Raw genomic sequence first — 22,581 nt, forward strand, 5'->3', positions numbered from 1 at the left:
ATTATACTTCATCATAGACTTGATAATGATATTGACGGGTCAAATTCGACCTTCACTGTGCCACGCCTTCAAGTAGGGGGCCATCCCTCAATTCGCTTCAGTTATTCGCAGTCTGTCGCAGCGACACATGGAGCGATCCAACGCCGGATTTATGTTGAAAAAGTACGAAAGCTGTACAGCATACAAACAGGAAGGATTATCTCAGGAGTGATTTGTTCAAGGATTGATAGTAATTGTTATATTTTTCGTTTTTTCACAAGAATTTCCAATGTAAAAAGCTATTTGTTGTAAGGCTGCTGCCACATTTTCTAACAGACTAGCATCATTCTTCGACATATTTACGTAAAATAAATGCTAACGGCACGTTTTTTTTTTTTTTTTTTTTTTTTTTTGCTTTTAACCAAAATTAGAGACTGTTTTATGTCCATATCTATAAAGAATTCAGGAATTTAAGCATTTATTCACAAGAATTTTCACCGGAAAAGCTCTGACATTGACTAACTGACTAGCAACGTACTTCGACATATTTATATGAAATAAATGCTAACTACCTGTTTTTTTTTTTTTTTTTTTTTTTTTTGCTTTTAACCAAGAATCGACACTGTTTTACGTCCAAATCTATAAAGAATTCAGGGATTTAAGCATTTATTTGCAAGAATTTTCAATGACAAAAGCTCTTTGTCTGCAATTCCACTCGATCAGCTTTGACGGCCACGCCAACAATGCAGGCCCCCTGTTAATCGGCCCCGCGCTCCGTCAATATCATTATGAAGTCTATGACTTCATTGTACTGTCCTCGCCAAGAGGTTGGAGTCGTAGCTAAACAGCTAACTAAACTGTAATCTTTCCCCTCTCTCTCTTACTCGGATGCACGACTTCTTCGTAGGAGCAAATGCGCTCTTCCGTCAATGTGCGTGTAGGCTCTTCTTTGTGTGCGTAAATTTGTTTTTCTTCGTGTGTACATGTGCTTTTACTCGCGTGCGCATGTACTACCTGCTCTACGCTTCCTGCGCCAAAATAAAAGTATGCATCACAAAACAAAAGTCAACATTGTAATCAAATACACATTTCGCCAAAGGTCAGAACAGTCATATTAATAAAATAAGATACTGTGAGGTAACGTTTGCGCGACTGGAGACAAAATGGCGGACTAGACTCCAGCATCGTAAAGTCAAAATCACATAAGTTGGGTATTTCGTAACCCAGGCATTACCTGTATATATCAAAACTTGCCAACCAAAGACTATAGACCCTACTCACCTACGTCACAAAATGACGTGTCGCTGTATCCGGCTGCCATATTGTCCGTATTTTTTAGACCTATTCTCATTGTTTTCAATGACGCTGTAAACTCATTGGATGCGTTGCATAAAAGGCGTTATGTGGAAAAGCTTCAGTTCATCCATTCGCCAGATCCATATTTGATGCCTAAATCGATGTTTTTCGACCCGCTGTCTTCGCCGTCTTTGCCTGACATCTGCTACCCTGATATTTACAACTATCTTGTCCACACAAAATCAACCTATTCTCACGAAAGTTTGAAAAACTTTAAGAGCTTGGAGGCTCATAAATACTTCGTTGCTGGTTGGGTGAAACAGGTCCTCGTCCACGAAAATTCGGCAGGAATCTATCTTGTGCTCGGGAAGGTGAGTTACGAAATTTTCAATTCAAAATATTTTGTTCTTGCTAACATCCACTGTCAAGTCTAATGTATTTCATGTCATTTGTCAATGGAGCTAGGGCTTTTAATGTTTATATGGTTTAGCGATAGCACTCTCACTACATACATATATAATATGTAATAAATATGAAGTGCGATAGCACTACTCCAGATTGTCCCTAGTTGTATTTTTTGGCTTTTGACCTCAATAGTGAAATTGTAAATTAATTGTATGACAACTGTCTTATTATCCCCTTATAATTATATATTTTCAGGTAGTTCATTCACAACGTCTGAGTGTATGTTGTCGGCGATTAGCCTAGCAATGATCTTAATTGTGGTTGTCAGCCCAAAACCCTCTAAATATACCATTACCAATTACCAGATATAAAATAACTACTACATAATCTGTGGTAGTCGTTTGGAGCCCAGTTTTCTCGTCGAATTGCAGCAGTCCATCTCGCTCTCCTCTCCGGGTCTCTCGGAATACGGTAAAACTTCAAGTCTCTCCGTCTATCTTCTCTGTTTTTGCAACCAAACGCCAAACACGACTTCACCATTTTGATTATTAATGTTAACGAGCAGAAAAACAAGCCATAATAGGGGGAATTTACGAAGCGCTAATTCATTAACATGATGAGTAGACGGACAACATGGCACAGGGGCGTGGCTGTGACGTCACGTGAGAAGGGTCTATAGAGAGAGGATGCAACATGTATTTTTGTTTTTAGCAGTAATACCATATCAAAGTATATTCAGTTCGATTCATTGTTAATGGAAGACTGTCAATGCCTGTTCAACTGCCAAGTGGCAGAGGCGGTGCTAGCAGACATACAAGCAAGGCAGTTGCTTGGTGTCCCAGCCAATAAAGAGGCCCCCAAAGGCTGCCACAATGTACTCCACAGAAAAGACAAGAATTTGCCATTTGCAATGACACTGCAGGCAAACCCCTCCTGTGGAGCTCCACCCCATCTGGCATAGCAACCTGCACTTGACCCCACGTATTTCATGAAAAGTCAAACTTACGTGTGTAATTTTAAGTGTGTAAGTTTATTTTGTTTCATATTATTTGTACTATTATAGTAAATGTTTTACATACAATGTATTGCCTGCGGACTTTTTCTTTTAATGTGGCTTTATACATTGTTTATTTACAGTATTTATTGTGCATTCATGTGTGCAAAAACAAAATTTTGTGGTGTGCACGGGTGGAATGGGGGCCTCAGGGAGTTCTTGCTTGGAGCCCCAAGAGATCCTGGCAACGCCACTGGCAAATGGTCACATTTAGCATGTAATTAAACACTGCTGTCATCTGAAACATTCGTACCCAACTGTGATCATGTATTCTATATTTCAGAATTTGAGATTTAACATTTCCAAATAAAAACAACAAACAATAAAACAGATGCAGTGGTTCTAGCCTTTTTACCTACCTGTTTTGTATCACAGTCACAAGAGAATCAAGTACAGTGGTTCTTAACCTGGATTCAATCGAACCCCAGGGGTTCGGTCTATGTCTAAGGGGTCCGGCGAAGACGCACAGGGCCATATTTTTGTACAATGGCTAAAGGCAAGTTTTTGTTTTAGACTGGTTTGCCCCCAATTTACAGACTTCATTCCATTTCTTACGACAGCTAGCCCCCTATCTAATGGGAGGAGAAACCGGTTTGCTCAGTGAAAGGTTGACCCATACTTGGTAGGAGGACGTATAACAAAAAAAAAAAAAAAAAAAAAAAAAAAAAAAAAAAAAAACCTTTGCGTTACATTTTACATTATGAAAATATTATGTGATGCAAGGATGCAACACTAAAATGAGAATGTAGACATGAAAACAAAAACAGACTCCAATATCAAAATCAACAGTAAAACACACAATTATTTGTAGTATATTTGATAGTATAAAGCAATTTGAGTGGGAATTCACTCAGATATTAGCTTGTTGTACCTTAGCTATACCAGTTTTGAATTTGAAAATAAAAATGCTTATTATTTAATTCCAAAAGGTTCAGTGAATGCACATGTGAAACTTGTGGGGTTCAGTACCCTTAGCAAGGTTAAGAATCATTGATCTAGTGCTTCACTGGAAATAAAACATAGTGCCTGCTGTTAGCAGCATGTTGTTAAGACTTCCACATGCACATCTGAAATCCCATGGGACCCCAAGATGCCTCAGATGAATAAATAAAAACTGCTGCTGATATCCCCAGTCACAAATTGGTTGCATTTTTCTTAGTATGAGAATGTCTCTTTCTGTTTTCACCCATTTGATTGTATAACTTTCACTAACGATGTGAACTAAATAAATATATCACTTGTTTTCTAGCCAGCCATGTCTGTGCCAGCTGTTATAGTTAGATGGAGCTGCATTTTCACAGTTGACAAGTTGCCTTTGATGTGTTATATTTTTGCTGTGTACCCTGTATTTAAAAGCAGGTTCTGTTGTCTTGAAATTATGTCTTTGTGCGCCAAAGGGACTACAACCTTTATCCTATGTTGATTCCACAAACTATTTTTAATTTGTCCGTTTTACCCTGGAAACCCACGTTTACAGACGTCGCACAACCGCTTTTGTTTCAACCCAGCCATAAAAAGAAGGTAAGTAATCGTATTTATTATTTGAAATGCCTGTCATTTTAAGTTTAGGATCATTAATTGATGTTATATTTAGTTTAAAAAAAAAGACTTTAAAAAATTATGCATTTGCATATTTTAAGCTTTTAAACAAATTACGTCACAATGAAAAAAATGGCGTCTGTAAAAAAGTCACGGATATCTTCCTCATAACTATCTCTTAATTGTATTTTTTTTTTCGTTACTGTCGCATTTTCCCCAATATTTAAGATGATAAATAATCGATCCAAACAAAGAAAAATGGAAAAAATACGTTTAAAAGGTAAATATATGAAAATGAAGATCTTGACCACTCTTTGATGTCTACGATTTCTGCATCGCGACCCTTGTCATATGACCATGTTTCACCCTTAAAATTCCCAAAAAATCTGGGGGTGGACATTCACAGCTGTGTCTTGGCACTCGGTGATACATGCTACATGGAGTTTTTGGATCGAAAAAAGGTATGTACGCAATTAGGAATGGGAATCGAAATCCGATTCCAATTCAGAACCGGTTCCTTGTGTTTCGAGGCCTCGACATCACAATGAAAAAGCCTGAAACATCCCTTTAACGATTCCTAAAGACGCCTATTGCATTGTGACATGTCTTGTTATCCAGACGCATCAAACTAGCATGACGCCAAGAACCACCCGCTCCAAAGTTTGGCTACACTTCACCAGGAAAGACGGTGAAAATGAAAGGTTACGATGGTTTAGCACGAGCATTGCAGCTGTAAACATAACAATGACAGCACGTAGGTTCAAACGCTCGAAAGTGTGTCTTACTTCACGAGGAAAAATTACAACAAAACGACATGCAGTCTTGCAAGGTGGAGATAACTGCATCGGGAGGGAAGGTGGAGATAACTGCATCGGGAGGGAATAAGATTGCACTGTCCTCACAGAGATGCTAAGGCTTAGTCCTTGCTATATAGCTAGCTAAACTCCCAAATGAGGATACAGAAGACGTTGATATAATTTGCTGACTTTATTCAACCATCACTTGAAGAGTGAAACTAAAAATAGAAATGAAACAAATCAATTTCATCCCCAATAACAAACAGGTTTGCATCAACGTAAATCAGCGATGATTAGCTGCTAATACAGCTAAACGGTTAGCATGCGTTCGCTAGCATTAGCACATCATTCAATCTCCTACACAACTGGATTTAAGTGTCCGATCACGAGTGGAAGCACACAACAACAACACAAAAGACGATACATACAGGCGTTGCCTCTGTAGATATTTTACAAACATTAAAAAAGAACGTAGGCTCGTAGCAGTGTTCCCCTCTCACGAACTCGCTCACTCACTTGGATGCGGCATTTCTTCTTCGCGTGTAAGCGCGCTCTTCTTCACGTGAACGCGTTCTTCTTCGCGTGAAGAAGCGCAAGGGCGCCCCCACTTAAGCGTGAAAGCGCCATAAAAACTAATGCATTTCAATATACTGGTAAATAATACACTTTAAAAGGGGTCCCCAAACTACGGTGTTATTATTATGTATTATTATTATTATTATTATACTATATTATTATTTTTATTTTATTTACTTTTGTTCTGTAAAGAATCCAGAAAGGGTTATTTGATTGCGGCTTTCTGAAAAGCAATAATTTTTTTACATTTCGGCACTCCTGCAATCATCACACTTTTTCTGTGTTCTGTTCTAACTGACCCCGGCCCCACATCAGTTAAAAGTTATGTGGGCCTCACAGGTAAAAGTTTGGGGACCCCTGCTTTAACACATATTGCCGACGGCAGAACAACGACCTATATGCCAATATTCATTCATTCATTCATTTTCATATTTTTTATTTCTATTAGAAAAATGTTTCAGTAAATGTTACACATTCTTGTGCATTTGCCACTTATTGCCACAGTTAACATTGAGGCTTTGGGCCTCTTTTGACCTCGTTGTGAGTTTGTAAGGTTGTGACTTCTGATTAAACTCGATGCCAATCAAAACGTTTGTTCTTCTTTTTCTCCAAATTAGAATCGATAAGAGAATCTATAAAGAATTGAATCGTTAAGCAATATCGATAATGGAATCGGAATCGTAAAAATCCTATCAATTCCCATCCCTAGATAATATCTCGTTAAAATCGTGGTGTCTTTAATTCTGCTCTCCTCGCCTCCAGTTAGGGTTTTGCTGTTTACATTTTTTTTTTTAAATACCCTCCTGTTCAAAATTTTTCTTCCCCCAGAAAATTGAGATTTAAAGCTTTCCAATGATGTATCACACATGCATATACAGTGGGGAGAACAAGTATTTGATACACTGCCACTGGGCAGTGTATCAAATACTTATTCTCCCCACTGTAGGACAATTTTGAAAATTTGGCCAAATTTCAAATTGTCCAATATGCATGCTTAAAATTAATTAGAAAGCTTAAAATCTCTATTTTCTGGGGAAAGAACATTTTTGAACAGGAGGGTATTTTTTGACACCTTAAAAGTAGGTCAAATCAGGTGAGTGAAAAATAGATATTTTTGAGACCTTTGAAATTTAGTTTTGAAATTTTGAAAGTTTCTCATACAAGAAAAGGTTTTGGACACCCATCCTGGTACATAATAAATAACGAACACTTCAAGACGACCCCCCCTTTGTCCACTCAAGTGTTTGATAATCAATATGCATGCACCAAGACATATGGGAGGATGTACAATAATAAAGGAAATTGGTGTGTGAGTAAACAGATTTAATTTTGCCGTTTTATTTTTGTAAATAAAGATGGCTAAACGGGGAGTTAGCTGTATAGTTAATGATAACTTTACTGCATACAGTTTTTGATTTGGCTTGATTTTATTCTGTGCAAAGAAAAAACATTTCCAGGGGAATTTTAGGAGTTAAATTCCAATACCATAATATTTTAATTTTTCCAGTGAGCTTTTAAAATACTTTTTCAATTATGATTAAAGAATGGGAATGTGAAATACTGAGAATAAAAGGTTCGATATGCATAAAGGGAACATATAAATGTGAGTACATAACAATATCTATTTATTGTAATTAGCCTTGAAGCCTAGGACCTAGACTTTATGATTCAAGCATCTAAAGTATCTAATAAATCGATATCATTCCATAATAAGCAATCCAAACGGCAACAAGGGTTCAAAAGATAATGGACAGCACGATAGTCAGTTAGCCTGCTGTGTCCATAATTGTTGTGGTACCGTTCGACTGCAATGTAAGTCTTTTTGTGGCTTTCCAGTAACTCGAGGTGAGAGCATGAGAGAGCATAATTCAAGACACCATGATGTTAACGAGATATTATCTTGTACTTACCTTGTTTTGATCCAAAAACTCTGTGTAGCATGTATCACTGAGTGCCAAGACACAACTGTGAATGGGCGTGATGCAGAAATCAAAGAAATTAAGGAGTGGTTGAGATTTTGATTTTCAAATATTTACCCTTTGAAATGTTTTTTTTGGTTTGTTTTTTTCAGTTTGTCTTTGTTTAGATCGATTATTCATCATCTAAAATATCGGGGAAAATGTGACAGTAACAAAAAAAATACAATTAAGTGATAGTTACAGTGCCTTGCAAAAGTATTCGGCCCCCTTGAACCTTGCAACCTTTCGCCACATTTCAGGCTTCAAACATAAAGATCTAAAATTTTAATTTTTTGTCAAGAATCAACAACAAGTGGGACACAATCGTGAAGTGGAACAAAATTTATTGGATAATTTAAACTTTTTTAACAAATGAAAAACTGAAAAGTGGGACGTGCAATATTATTCGGCCCCCTTGCGTTAATACTTTGTAGCGCCACCTTTTGCTCCAATTACAGCTGCAAGTAGCTTGGGGTATGTTTCTATCAGTTTTGCACATCGAGAGACATTCTTGCCCATTCTTCCTTGCAAAACAGCTCGAGCTCAGTGAGGTTGGATGGAGTGTTTGTGAACAGCAGTCTTCAGCTCTTTCCACAGATTCTCGATTGGATGCAGGTCTGGACTTTGACTTGGCCATTCTAACACCTGGATACGTTTATTTTTGAACCATTCCATTGTAGATTTGGCTTTATGTTTTGGATCATTGTCCTGTTGGAAGAGAAATCTCCGTCCCAGTCTCAGGTCTTGTGCAGATACCAACAGGTTTTCTTCCAGAATTTTCCTGTATTTGGCTGCATCCATCTTCCCGTCAATTTTAACCATCTTCCCTGTCCCTGCTGAAGAAAAGCAGGCCCAAACCATGATGCTGCCACCACCATGTTTGACAGTGGGGATGGTGTGTTCAGGGTGATGAGCTGTGTTGCTTTCACGCCAAACATATCGTTTTTCATTGTGGCCAAAAAGTTCAATTTTGGTTTCATCTGACCAGAGCACCTTCTTCCACATGTTTGGTGTGTCTCCCAGGTGGCTTGTGGCAAACTTTAAACGAGACTTTTTATGGATATCTTTGAGAAATGGCTTTCTTCTTGCCACTCTTCCATAAAGGCCAGATTTGTGCAGTGTACGACTGATTGTTGTCCTATGGACAGACTCTCCCACCTCAGCTGTAGATCTCTGCAGTTCATCCAGAGTGATCATGGGCCTCTTGGCTGCATCTTTGATCAGTTTTCTCCTTGTTTGAGAAAAAAGTTTGGAAGGACTTGGTAGATTTGCAGTGGTCTGATGCTCCTTCCATTTCAATATGATGGCTTGCACAGTGCTCCTTGAGATGTTTAAAGCTTGGGAAATCTTTTTGTATCCAAATCCGGCTTTAAAATTCTCCACAACAGTATCTCGGACCTGCCTGGTGTGTTCCTCGGTTTTCATAATGCTCTCTGCACTTTAAACAGAACCCTGAGACTATCACAGAGCAGGTGCATTTATACGGAGACTTGATTACACACAGGTGGATTTTATTTATCATCATCGGTCATTTAGGACAACATTGGATCATTCAGAGATCCTCACTGAACTTCTGGAGTGAGTTTGCTGCACTGAAAGTAAAGGGGCCGAATAATATTGCACGCCCCACTTTTCAGTTTTTTATTTGTTAAAAAAGTTTAAATGATCCAATAAATGTTGTTCCACTTCACGATTGTGTCCCACTTGTTGTTGATTATTGACAAAAAAAAATAAATTTCATATCTTTATGTTTGAAGCCTGAAATGTGGCGAAAGGTTACAAGATTCAAGGGGGCCGAATACTTTTGCAAGGCACTGTATGAGGTAGATATCCATGACCTATTTACAGACACTGTTTTTCATTGTGACGTAATTGGTGTCAAAGTTTAAAATATGCGAGTGAATAATTTTTTTAAAGTCATCAAACTAAATAATAGACATCAATTAATGATTCTAAGCTAAAAATGATAGCCATTTTGAATAATAAATATAATTACTTACCTTCTTTTTATGGCTGGGTTGAAACAAAAGTGGTTGCGCGTTGTCCGTAAACGGGGGTCTCAACGGTAAAACGGACAAATTAAAATTAGTCCGGTGGCATAATGCTCCATGAAACTGCTCTGAAAGCATATAGACATATTGTTCTATCAAACACAACAGTTATTTTGGCTTAAAATACAGCAGTTTATTTTAAAAAGGGTTGCAAGAGCAAAAATGCTTTTTCAGCCTTGTCTGTGTTTTTGGGCATATACTATATATGTTTGGCTGATTAAAAACAAATTTGCACTTTAAATTAAGCATAATAGTCACAACAATACTCACCCCAGTGTCATATGGACATCGTCAGACCAGCACTCACCTGTGGAAGTGGTGACCCACCATATATTTTGAAGCAAAATATAAAATAGTCTTTATAGCGCTATGGCAAATATAGGTCACTCTATCGCAATTTTCACTTTTCAAACATAAAGATGATCAAATACAAATTTAAATGAGATTGAAACATCTTTACACGCAGCTTCAACTTTTTCCAATATGCAACTTATAATAATCAAAATAGTGTCAAGTGCTGTAAACATGTGACCTAACTCCTTCTGTGGTCCACTTACATATCTGAACCCCAGTTTGTAAATGCTGCCTTAGCAGGTCAGCATGCGGCGCACTTTCTTCCGCTGCAGTCGCAGCTCGCCCTTGTGTTGGCCTTTAGCTCAATGGCGATGACTTTCATGTTTCGCCATCACTCATAGTCTCCCGTGTATTTTGCCCCTTACAAATGGCAGTGGGACATACTGGGTCTCATAGTGACAGGAAAGCAATGTTTGTTTGTTTGTTGGTATTATTTTGATAACTTACTTGCTGACGCATCTTTGTTTTTTAGGGGAATTGTGGCTGCGGGGCCTGAATAAACTTGTATGTTTTATGCATTTGTCCGCATCATCTTCCTGGGCCTTTAGGCCTCCTTTTCTCCCTCTCTCGGTGCCGCCTTTCCTCTTTTTTTTATACTGTTTCGAGTCCATAGGTGAACTTCGTCTATTAGATAAATTTAGATAGATAAATTTATTAACAGACTCAAGGCTTGGACAGACTCAAGGTCCAAGCCACAACCACATAATACAAGGGAACGAACCATACAAAACTAAAAACAACATAACAATAAAAGAAGGTAGACTTCAGGTAAACTTTTAACATTGTCTCTATTTTGTCCTCTTGCCGCAGTCAACAACTATTGTCTCCTTCCTACTCTGTTCGCGACACACACCGTGGCACCGCAGCTGCAGGTGCCAGACACGTTACATGTTGTTCTCTCCATTTAACCACTGTTGTGTGGCTGATATAGACATTTAGGGCCGGTGTTACTGGAAACAAAACAATCATCTTGCCCTCCTTCCATGGTTCTGGCCTGAGTGGCCACTGGTTGGTCTGGCCTGCTTCTCATGACCAGTGTACGGGAGGCCAGTATATAAAAAGAAAAGAAAAAAAATAGAGCGAGGGGCGCAGGTCAATCTTTGAGCCCGTGCAGGTGGAATTCTCCACCCTCTTCCTACGGACTGTGTGTCCACATATAAATGTGTTTTTTGGTGTTTTACTTTCCATCTCACAATTGTATTTGCACTAAAGCAGTTACTTCAGGAACATTACAGTGTGTGGACACGCACTGCAAAACAGGGAACAACCATGACTCGAGTGGCCAGCGTCAATGTTGTGACTTGAGTTTAACATTGTATCACATGTCCAGTTTGCTGGCCAATACTACTGCAGTGTTTTTCATATTGTTTACATTGTCTGGTCATACAAGTCATCACCGTTTCCTCTCTTCATGGTGGAGAACTGAATGGTTTAAAAAAAAAAAATATTCGTTCCTGCTGCTCTAAGTCTATAACTGCTCAGTCTGAATATGTTTTAATAAGTTTTGTTTAAATTTTATGAATGTATGGTTACTGGATGACATAATTTCTCCTACTCTTCAAGAACCTGTGTGTGCGTCTTTCTGTCTGTCTTCTGTCTAATTCACCGTTGATCCTGCCAAACGATAACTACACACATAGACTTTCTTAATGATATTGACGGGACACGGGGCCGATTAATAGGGGGCCTGCATTGTTGCCCTGGCCTTCAAAGCTGACCGAGTGGAATCACAGACAAACAGCTTTTTTCGTTGAAAATTATTGTGAATAAATGCTTAAATCCCTGAATTTTATAGATTTTTTAGATATGGATGCAAAAAAGTCTCGATTCTTGGTTAAAAGCAAAAAAAAAAAAAAAAAAAACAGGACAGTTAGCATTTATTTTTCGTAAATATGTCGAAGTACGATGCTAGTCTGTTAGTCAATGTGGTGGCCGCCATATGTAAACAGAGCTTTTCCAGTCAAAATTCTTGTGAATAAATGCTTAAATCCCTGAATTCTTTATAGATGGGAACGTAAAACAGTCTCGCTTGTTGGTTAAAAGCAAAAAAAAAAAAAACGTACAGTTAGCATGTATTTTACGTAAATATGTCGAAGTACAATGCTAGTCTATTACTCAATATGGTGGATGCCATATGTAAACAGAGCTTTTCCGGTCAAAATTCTTGTGAATAAATGCTTAATTAAATCCCTGAAATCTTTATAGATATAGATGTAGAACCATCTCGATTCTTGATTAGAAGCAAAAAAAAAAAAAAAACATGCAGCTAGCATTTATTTTACGTAAATATATCGAAGGACGATGCTAGTCCTTTAGTCAATGTAGAGGCCGCCATATGTAAACAGAGATTTTGCAGTGAAAATTCTTGTGAATAAATGCTTAAATCCCTGAATTCTTTATAGATATGAATGTAAGACAGTCCCGATTCTTGGTTTAAAAAAAAAAGAAAAAAAGTGCAGTTTGCATTTATGTTACGTAAATATGTCGAAGTACGATGATAGTCTGTTAGTCAATGTGGTGGCCGCTATTTGTAAGCAGAGCTTTTCCGTTGAAAATTCTTGTGAAGAAATGCTTAAATCCATGAATTCTTTATAGATATGAATGTAAAACAGTCTCGATTCTTTGTTAATAGAACAAAAAAACGAGCAGTTAGCATTTATTTTACTTAAATCTGTCGAAGAATGATGCTAGTCTGTTAGCCATTGTGGCAGCGTCCTTATCACAACAAAGAGCTTTTTACGTTGACAGTTCTTGTGAATAAATGCTTACATCCCTGAATTTTTATAGATATGAACGTAAAAGAGTCACAATTCTTTGTTAAAAGAGCAAAAAAACGGGCAGTTAGCATTATTTTACGTGAATATGTCGAAGAATGATTGGTTAATCAATAATTTCAAGGGTTCAATCCCAGGCCTCGTTTGGCACCTGACTGGTAATGTAGTTTGATTTATCTACTGTATGTGAGTGGGAAATTATGATGCATACTGTGTGACAGTTAGGATGTTTTCAAATCCAAGATGTCGATGAATTGATAAAAGAGAGAGATATAATGCTATTCCAGCTGGTGCATATGTCACTGTCCAAAGAGATGAGGTATCCTGCTTGCCTCAATTTTGCATAACTCCAAATGCTCCAGCGAGTGATACTTCTTATTAATTGGGTAGACGAATCAGAGAGACAAAATCAAAATCGCTGGTTTTCATTGAGTTCAGTAAAGCATGTAACACACCAAACTGCCCGCTGAATATTCTTTATTATAACTGATAGAGACCAATTATACTGCATAACACCTGTAAGTTATTGTGTATTGAACTTTAACTTCTCAAAGGTCTAGACAAATGTGTGCTTCCATCTTACAAAGATTCCATTCCTCAACATCAGAGACAAATAGAAAGAAAGGAGTAGTCATCTAACATCTCGCAAAAGCTCGCAAGTCATTCACTGTAAATTCTGCGAACACAATGAGCTGGCAGCTCACAACAATTTGTAAATGGCTTTCTCAATAATCGATAGGGTGCTGGGAGCGAGCACTAAAGTGAAAAAAAAAAAAGTGTTCTAGGAAGCTGCCATTCTAGTTAGTATTTTGAAGAAGCAAAAAACGTATTACAGGTAATCTCCGGCTTGCGACGTACCCAACTTACATGATTTCGACTTTAAGACGCTGGAGTCTCATTCACCCTTTGGTCTCCACCTTTTTTTTTTTTTTTGGTAACACTTTACAATAAGGGTCCCTTAATTAACATTAGTTAATGCATTTTTAGACAATAAATAATGTTTAAGTAACATTACAATAATTCATTTAATCCCTTATCTAACATTTATTAATACATTAATTAACATGAGTTAATGCTTTAAGTTAATGCATTACTTAATGCATTTTAAGACAATAACTAATGTTTACGTAACATTACAATTACTCATATAATCCCTTGTTTAGCATTTAGTAATGTATTAATTAGCATTAGTTAATGCATTAGTTAATGCATAACCAGACAGTAACTAATAGTTTGTTAAAGTTAAAAACATATATAGGCTATAGGCCTATAATTTAAGCATTTAAAATTTCTTAGTTAAGGGACACATGTGCTATGTTTTACTATAAGGGTCCAAACACATTCAGTAATGGTTAATTAAGGTTCAGTAATACTTATGAGGTACGTTCACGTGAAATAATACCATACTTAAGGTTAAGTTATAATACATAATCTATATAGTACATTACTTAACATTAATTCACATATACATTATTGTATTAATAAATAGTTTTTAAAGTATGCTGGTAAGTGATTATGTTATTTTAAAATGAGAAACATTGCTCTTTGAGTCCTTGGGTGCTGCTAACCTAACCTTAAGTATGGTATTATTTCATGTGAACGTATCTGGCGGCCTATTACAACCGAGCTCAACTCTTTACCAAATGTTTGCCCAAATAAAATCAATATTTTTTTTTTTTTTAAGTAGTGATTGAATATTAAATTGCAAAAAAAAAAGCCTGCTCACAGGATGTCAATTGGACAAATTCATGCATCAAAGGAGCATGGTTACTCCATTAGGCAAATGTGGTGTTATTATTATTATTTTTGTTAAAGATTTCAAGTCAGTATATTCATTGTTTTTATTTGTGTGTACATGCAATTTGCCTTTACTAACATACTAGACCAATCTGCAACTGTAAACACCCGAAAAGGTGTAAATAATACCGTAGACGTAAACAATGAAGAGCAATAATACAGTAATGAATAGCAGTGCTCCCCATCCTTTTTTGCTCCACGGACTGGTGTGATGTGGGCCTTTTTTTAATGAACCGGCAATGCGTGGCAAAAATATACAGTAAATCTAAAATAACACGACGGGTTTAAAATCAAATAGTAAGTGCAGGGAAAATGTAACTCACGTTCCTCCTCAATCAGTCCGACCTTATAATGGTTTGGTAATGGCAAATATCCTTGGTCACAAGTTTTTTTTGAAAGGCAATTTTGAAAGGCTTTTTGGTTTTAGCAAAACGGGTTCACCACGTGGTATGATGCCCTCACTGCATTCGCTAACCCTCATTGTTTCTATCCTTTGTGCTTGCGTTTTTTTGTATTGTTTTGTTTGTTTAAAAAATTCCAAAGGCTTGTCCATTCCAGGGTGCTCAGTCTCTATGTGCCGAAGCAGGTTTAAAGGCTTCGTTGCCTCGTTTATCCATATATTATGCAGAGTGGACTTGGCGTAGGCTCCTCTTCTGACTTGTCAGGTGGCCTTTATCCCGTAAAAGCCGCCAAAGACATCTGTCTTTCAGTAATCTTCGCTAGCGTGTGGGCTTATTATTTCCGGGAACAAATCTGATGCGCCAACGTCATTTCATTATCGAGGACGAGCGCACATAGATATAAAAAAATATAGATGCTAGCTTCAATTGATTTCTGTTAAGACATTCTATCCAGTTTTATTACTGTATATTTTGACCATTCCGAGCAAAATGACCAGAAGTACCTCGTCCACCATTGCTGGGGTGTGCCACACACAGCCAGCAGCAGGCAGCTAACGTTTACATTGACTGACGCTGGGCTGCTAATGAGGTGTGTAACCACCACAGTAATGGCGGTCACCATTTGAGGGTAACGTCCGCTTATCTCTACTCGGATTAAAAGAGGCAAAGGCCAGAATGAGGTCATTAATAAATTATTTGTTATTTCTGTGCAGCCACAAACCAGTACCGGTCCCTGGCCCGGTGGTTTGGGACCACTGAGTTATAGCTATTACTTTTCCATACTACATACTAAAAATACAATTTTTTAAAAATTGAATTAACTCAACTATCTCAATATGGAATAGAAGTGCACTTAAAATAGCTCCATGTTTCTTTTCCTAATAAACCTGGTATGCAGATGCATGTTTGCTTATAACAAGGTTGGTGTAAAGTGTATAAATTCAAAGATTAAGTAAAAGTGGCTATATTTAAGGTCTGGATTATTAATAATGTAAGAAACTCTTATCTAATTCGCAAAGTGGAGCAAAATACAATATCTATGACATTATGTTGCTTGAATGGGCAGTAGATAACAGTGTTGGCAGTCCAGTGTTATCCCCTGATAATGGTTTAAACCCCAGACTAGCCTCCATTCAGGAATCACCTGGCTATGACTCAAGTTTGTATTTTTTCAAATTTCAAATGAGCTCCTCCAATTTGAAGCCACATTCATGTCAAACCATAAATTTATCATGCTAACATGTTTTTTGTTTTTGTTTTATCTCATATCCACAGTTGTACAGCTCATTAGATTTTGGACGAAAATGGCAGCTCGTCCATGAACATGTTACTCCGACTAGATTTTATTGGTGAGTACATCTTTTCTTTTCTTTCTATGCCATTCTTCTCCTTCAAAGTTCTCTTTATGTGGGAATGCTGATGCCCAAGCCTGTTTTCTTTGTGACTGTGCAAGTGGTATTGATTCTTATAAGGAGCATGTCTGGTTGGTGAAGCTGCTAAAATTCTGCACGTTTACTACTGTTGATACAATCAGGCAGTGATTAATTTTCCCCTTGAGGGAACACTTTGGATTCAGTATCTGTAGGCTTGTTAACATCTACCTAATTCATTATGTTATCTTGCACATTTCTAACGTCTAATAGATACGTATAATAACTACATTTTTTTGGTTTTCATTTCAACAATGGCTTAAGACATTTGAAGTTTTACTCCAGCTAAAAAAATGTAGGCTATCAATTTGTTTATATAAAAAGCATGCAATGCATTGTGAGGAAGATTTCACTTAAGAAATCAAAATTCAGAGTGTCTTATGTGTCTCAAAACATTATTATTCTTATTAGTAGTAGTAGTAGTCGTAGTAGTAGTATTTCGGGAGAGTGGGGCAATGTGAGACATTTTTTTACATTTGCTCTCCTCCAAGCAAGCTAAAACAATAAACCAGTAACATTTACATATTTCCCATTAATTTAGGATGTTTCCTCGCAATGAAATTTATCAGAATTAACACAGGATGAATAGTATTGAAAATATAACTAGTTAAATAAAAAAGTGGTATTGTGTCTTACTTTACCCCATCTAAAGTGCAACTTGAGACAGACTAGAAAAATTAAAGGAGTAAAGTGAACCAATGAGGGGTAAACTGATTCAGTTACTTTTTCCATCTTAATATCCAAAATCATGATAGCAGATATTGTGAAAGTTAGAATCCTAAAAGGGAGCTTGACAATAAGACGATTTAGAATGATTATCAGAATAGTAAAAGCATCCTAGGGTTTGGTCCATTAAACACATGTTTAAACACCTCAAGATCTACTACACCATAATAGAATATCATCACACATCATAATATAATATGACACAATTACCCATGACCAGATCTATGTTTCCTGAATCATTTCTTTCATCTTCCTCTTCATTGGGCAAGTGGGACGAGGATATCAGTCACCACAGAGCGAGCTGCTAACTACAATTTTCTTTTTGGACGTTTTCTTTTTCGGGTTTGTCCTTTCTTTGCAACTTTGCTTTTTTCCAAACAATTTCTGACTGGGACCCTGTGGCTCATGAGTCAGCTGACCAGACTTATCCAGGTGGACCATGTGCAGTGGATGGATTAGTATCAGTTATTGAATTGTCTGAAGTAAGCAGTTCATCTGCTGGTGGATCATCTGCATGGATGGGCCATCCAGATCATCTGCAGTGGCAGGCTGCAGCTCATGGTTTGGCCTGTCTCACACCATGCATGGTGCACATGCTTAATCAGAGAAAATTCAGATGATCTAAATCCAGATGTAATGTTGTGTAGTGTCATTGCTGACCAGAGGTGGGTTGTAACGCGTTACATGTACTCTGTTACATTTACTTGAGTAACTTTCTGACAAAAATGTACTTCTAAGAGTAGTTTTACTAAGCCATACTTTTTATTTTTACTCGAGTATTTTTGTGAACAAAAAATGCTACTCTTACTCCTCTACTTTGGGCTACACTAGAGTCGTTACATTTTTCCTCTTTATTCTACATACTACATTCATTATTTTTTTTACAAGAGATGCCAAGAGTAGCTTTACCAATTTCACCAATGAGACGTCGCAACAATAATCACATGACTCCATTATACCAATCAGACAACAGCTCGCTATTCTATGATCACGCCACTGACACCAACCTGTTCAATCACGTGGTGTCTTTAAAGCACCGTAAAAAATGAATTATTTGATAAATCGCTGCCTTCAACATGACTCAAAAGCGCAGATTTAAACGTCTCTCCCAGATTTTTTTTTTGTTTTTTTTGGCGCCGACAGACACCGGAAAACTGCAGATATAATCCTTTTAATTTTATAATGGTAACTATGAAGGAACTATTCACTATTCAAACTATGAACTATTTTCTCCATTAGAGGGCACTCATGCTCTTTGGACAAATAATACTTCATTTCTGTCATTTTGTTTTTTTCTTTTGGTTGAATTCAATGATTCTTTTTGTGTGTGTGTGTTTTTGGCATATTGTGGTTATGTAATAGGTTATTGTACAGTATCATTACAACAGCAGTTCATATACAGTGGTATGAAAAATTATCTGAACCTTTTGGAATTTCTATCATTTCTGCATAAAATCACCATCAAATGTGATCTGATCTTTGTCAAAAGCACACAGATGAAAAAAGTGTCTGCTTTAACTAAAACCACCCAAACACTTGTACGTTTTCATATTTTAATTAGGATAGTATGCAAACAATGAAAGAAGGGGGGAAAATAAGTAAGTGAACCATCACATTTAATATTTTGTGCCCCCCCCCGCCCCCCCCCCAGCAGCAATAACTTCAACCAGACACTTCCTATAGCTGCAGATCAGTTAGCACATCGATCAGGATTAATCTTGGCCCATTCTTCTCTACAAAACCACTGTAGTTCAGTCAGATTCCTGAGATGTCTGGCATGAATCGCTGTCTTTCGGTCATGCCATAGCATCTCTATGGGGTTCAAATCTGGACTTTGACTTGCCCACTCCAGAATAGAGCAGGGCGGTAAACCGAAAATTTACCGTCACCGAAATTCTTAACGATGACCGACGTAATTTTGACCATGTCGGTAAATTAATAAAACAAGAAAATAGTCTTTTCATCCCGCTATGATTCTGTGTTGTTCGTCTATGTTCATTCCCCTTTAAGAAAGCAGTGAATGTGCTTACGTAGGGAGTCACGTGATCATCAGGAAGCCAATCAAACAAAAGCTCGGAAAGCTAACGCTAGCAGCTAACGCTACAAGCAAAACGTGATGGAGTGTGGCTTAAGGGAGGTTCACCAAACTTTCAACCGACATTTAGTAGACTCTTGGTGGCATCCAGACGGGCTTTCACCCGCTGTCCTCCTTTGTTCTCACGATTTCCGGAGATGGTGCTTTCAGTGCTTTCTACTGGTAGCCAGGCTAACGCTAGCTAGCGGCTAACGCTACAAATGAACGTTATGGAGTCGGATAGAGGCTCTAACCTTGTCGAAACGGCTGAACTTAATGAGTGGATTGGGCACGGACTGCATCTAGCAATTACTATGTGGCGTTATTTTGTATCTGTGTGTGATTCCTCTGATAGCTTTTGTGATGGTAAAGAATTCTGCATAAAGTACAATCCAACGGCGAAACTTATAATGACCGAGAAATGGCCCCAGCTATTTTTATTGTGCGTGCATTTATGAAAAAATGCACTGGGGGGGGGAAACCCTTAAACCATAAAGTAAACACTTGTATTTAATAATTATATCACAGCAGCCATCAACAATAAGTTGTCTTTTTGAAGTGTACTGTTCAAGCTGCAAGTCATTTGTGTTACAATTACATGTTTGCACAGGCATATTGATTTTGACAATGTACATTGTTCAAGTCATACACGCTGTTATAAATGTTCATACTTGAATTCTTATTGCTTACAATACATTTTTATTAGGGCTGTCAAACGATTAACATTTTTAATCGAGTTAATTACAGCTTAAAAATTAATTAATCGTAATTAATCGCAATTCAAACCATCTATATAATATGCCATATTTTTCTCTAAATTATTGTTGGAATGGAAAGATAAGACGCAAGATGGATATATATTTTCAACATGCGGTACATAAGGACTGTATTTGTTTATTATAACAATAAATCAGTTCTAAATCAGTTATAGAAATTTTATATTAAAACCCCTCTTAATGTTTTCGTTTTAATAAAATTTGTTAAATTTTCAATCAAAAAATAAACTAGTAGCCCGCCATTGTTGATGGCAATAATTACTTACACTATAAAATCAGTCGCACCCAAACGCCAGCAGAGGGCAGCAAAACTCCGCAAAACACAATTAACAGGTGGGCCTTTCACTCTAGTGCAGTGCTTCTCAATTATTTTCTGTTACGCCCCCCCAAGGAAGACGTAAATGTTTCGCGCCCCCCCAACTCTCTGCCGCCACTGTAAATAGTATCATTCGTCTATATTACTATTATAAGTACGCCTCAGCCTAACATTGTGTCCTTTTTTTTCTATTAAAGAAAAAAAGTAACATAGATAAACTTATAATAAAGTATAACTTTTTTAACATTGTGTTGCTTGTAACAGAAAAGACTTAATGCGCATCAATTTGCCTGAAGTTAAAAAAAAAAAAAAAAAGTCACATCCAAACTGTAAAAATACACTCAAGGTACATTTTTGACCATTTGATACTGAAAAATAAAATGTAATAAAATCAGTAAATAATAACAAATTCAAATTGATTAGAAACATTTACTCTTCAGGACAACATGCCAAAAAATTTGACCGAAAAAAAACAAAACTGAATAGAAGGGGGGAAAAAGGTCTCTGGACAGAAGGAAAGTTTTTATTTTCGCTGATTCACCACAGTGCTCACTGGTTTACTGATATAACACTGACAAAGCGGGACGATTGTGACAATTGGCAATATTCGGCACATTTTCGCTGAAAAACGTGGCGTCTTAACTGATTTGGCTTCTCTGCTATAATCATTTTTAGACTCAGTAAACAGTGGTCTTTCCTCATTTCCCACTATATTAAAAGTCAAAGGCAAACGGCCCGAAAAAAGCGCATTCTCGGCGGCCGAGGGAGAACCGTAGGTGAGGGCGGTGGTCGTGACGATCCCAAGCCGAAAACAGCACTTCTCGCCCGGACACGTGAGAAAGACAGTGGGTCGCTGCGTGAGTCCAGCTCTGCATGAGTCTCTTCCGTGTGCTCTTGCTTACTTCAAAAATACTGCACGCACTTTGAAAATGAGAGCGCCACTGCCACCCACGGAGTGGATGTGCAAGTACACTTTATTCTAGTACGGCAAAAAAAAAAAAAAAAAGCATGTTCCCCGAGGTCACTCGCGCCCCCCCTGGCATCGCTCTGCGCCCCCCTGGGGGGGCGCGCCCCACCATTTGAGAAGTACTGCTCTAGTGACATTTAAATATGTCTGAGCTGGGCAAGTGCGTTAATTGCGTCAAATATTTTAACGTGATTAATTTAAAAAATTAATTAACGCCAGTTAATTTTGACAGCCCTAATTTTTATAAATTTAATGTTTAGACTGCACGTACAATTGTTAAATACAGTATATCAAATTGAATGCTGGTAAATAAATCAACAAGAAATAGTTAATCTGTATTTCATGCATTGATTCAGATTTTCAAATTATATAACAGTCCGCTTGGGCGAATTTATCGTCATTTATCGTTATCGAGATAAATCTGCTCAATTTATCGTGATACATGTTTAAGGCCATATCGCCCAGCCCTACTCCAGAACGTGTATTTAGTTCTTCTCAAACAATTCTGAAGTTGATTTACTTCTGTGTTTGGATCATTGTCTTGTTCCAGCATCCATCCTCTTTTTAGCTTCGACTGTCTGAATGACAGCCTCAGGTTTTCCTGCAAAACATCCTGATAAACTTTTGAATTCATTCTTCCATTAATGATTGTAAGTTGTTCAGGCTTTGAGATGTCAAAACAGCCCCAAATCATGATGCTCCCTTCACCATGCTTCACGGTGGGGAAGAGGTTTTGATGTTGGTGAGTTGTTCCATTTTTCCTCTACACATGACGTTGTGTGTTACTCCAAAATAATTCAACTTTGGTTTCATCAGTCCACAAAATATTTTGCCGAAACTTCTGTGGAGTGCCCAAGTGCCTTTTTGCAAACATTTAACGAACAACAATGTTTTTTTAGACATCAGTGGCTTCCTCCGTGGAGTCCTCCCATGCACACCATTTTGGCCATAGTTTTACATGTAATTGATGTGTGCTTCTCACCAAGACAATCCTGACCAGGTGTGTGTTTTATAGTGGGCAGGGCAGCTTTAAACCACTCATCGGTGATTGGGCAAACACCTGACTTAAATTGTTTGGTAAAAATTGGTTTCAATTGCTCTTTAAGTGTCCTTAGGCAGAGGGCTCACTTACTTATTTTCCCCCCTTCTGTCATTGTTTGCATGGTATCCTCATTAGATTATGAAAACCTATAAATGTTTTGGTGGTTTTAGTTAAAGCAGACCCTGTTTTTACATCTGTGTGATTTTGACAAAGATCAGCTCACATTTGATGGGGATTTTAGGAAAAAATGCGAGAAATTCCAAAAGGTT

At 37.5% G+C, this 22,581-nt stretch overlaps 1 protein-coding gene across 1 annotated transcript in view; it reads left to right on the forward strand.

The window, feature by feature from the left end:
* The window catches only part of sorcs3a (sortilin related VPS10 domain containing receptor 3a), a 390,307-nt gene that overhangs the window by 253,713 nt on the left and 114,013 nt on the right, over window positions 1-22,581 (forward strand). Inside the window, exon 5 of the mRNA XM_057842965.1 lies at window positions 16,257-16,330. Within this exon, the coding sequence (XP_057698948.1) occupies window positions 16,257-16,330 (74 nt within the window). The remainder of the gene's footprint in view (window positions 1-16,256; window positions 16,331-22,581) is intronic.

Source organism: Corythoichthys intestinalis, chromosome 8 (genome assembly GCF_030265065.1).
Source record: "Corythoichthys intestinalis isolate RoL2023-P3 chromosome 8, ASM3026506v1, whole genome shotgun sequence".
Classification (NCBI taxonomy): Eukaryota; Metazoa; Chordata; class Actinopteri; order Syngnathiformes; family Syngnathidae; genus Corythoichthys; species Corythoichthys intestinalis.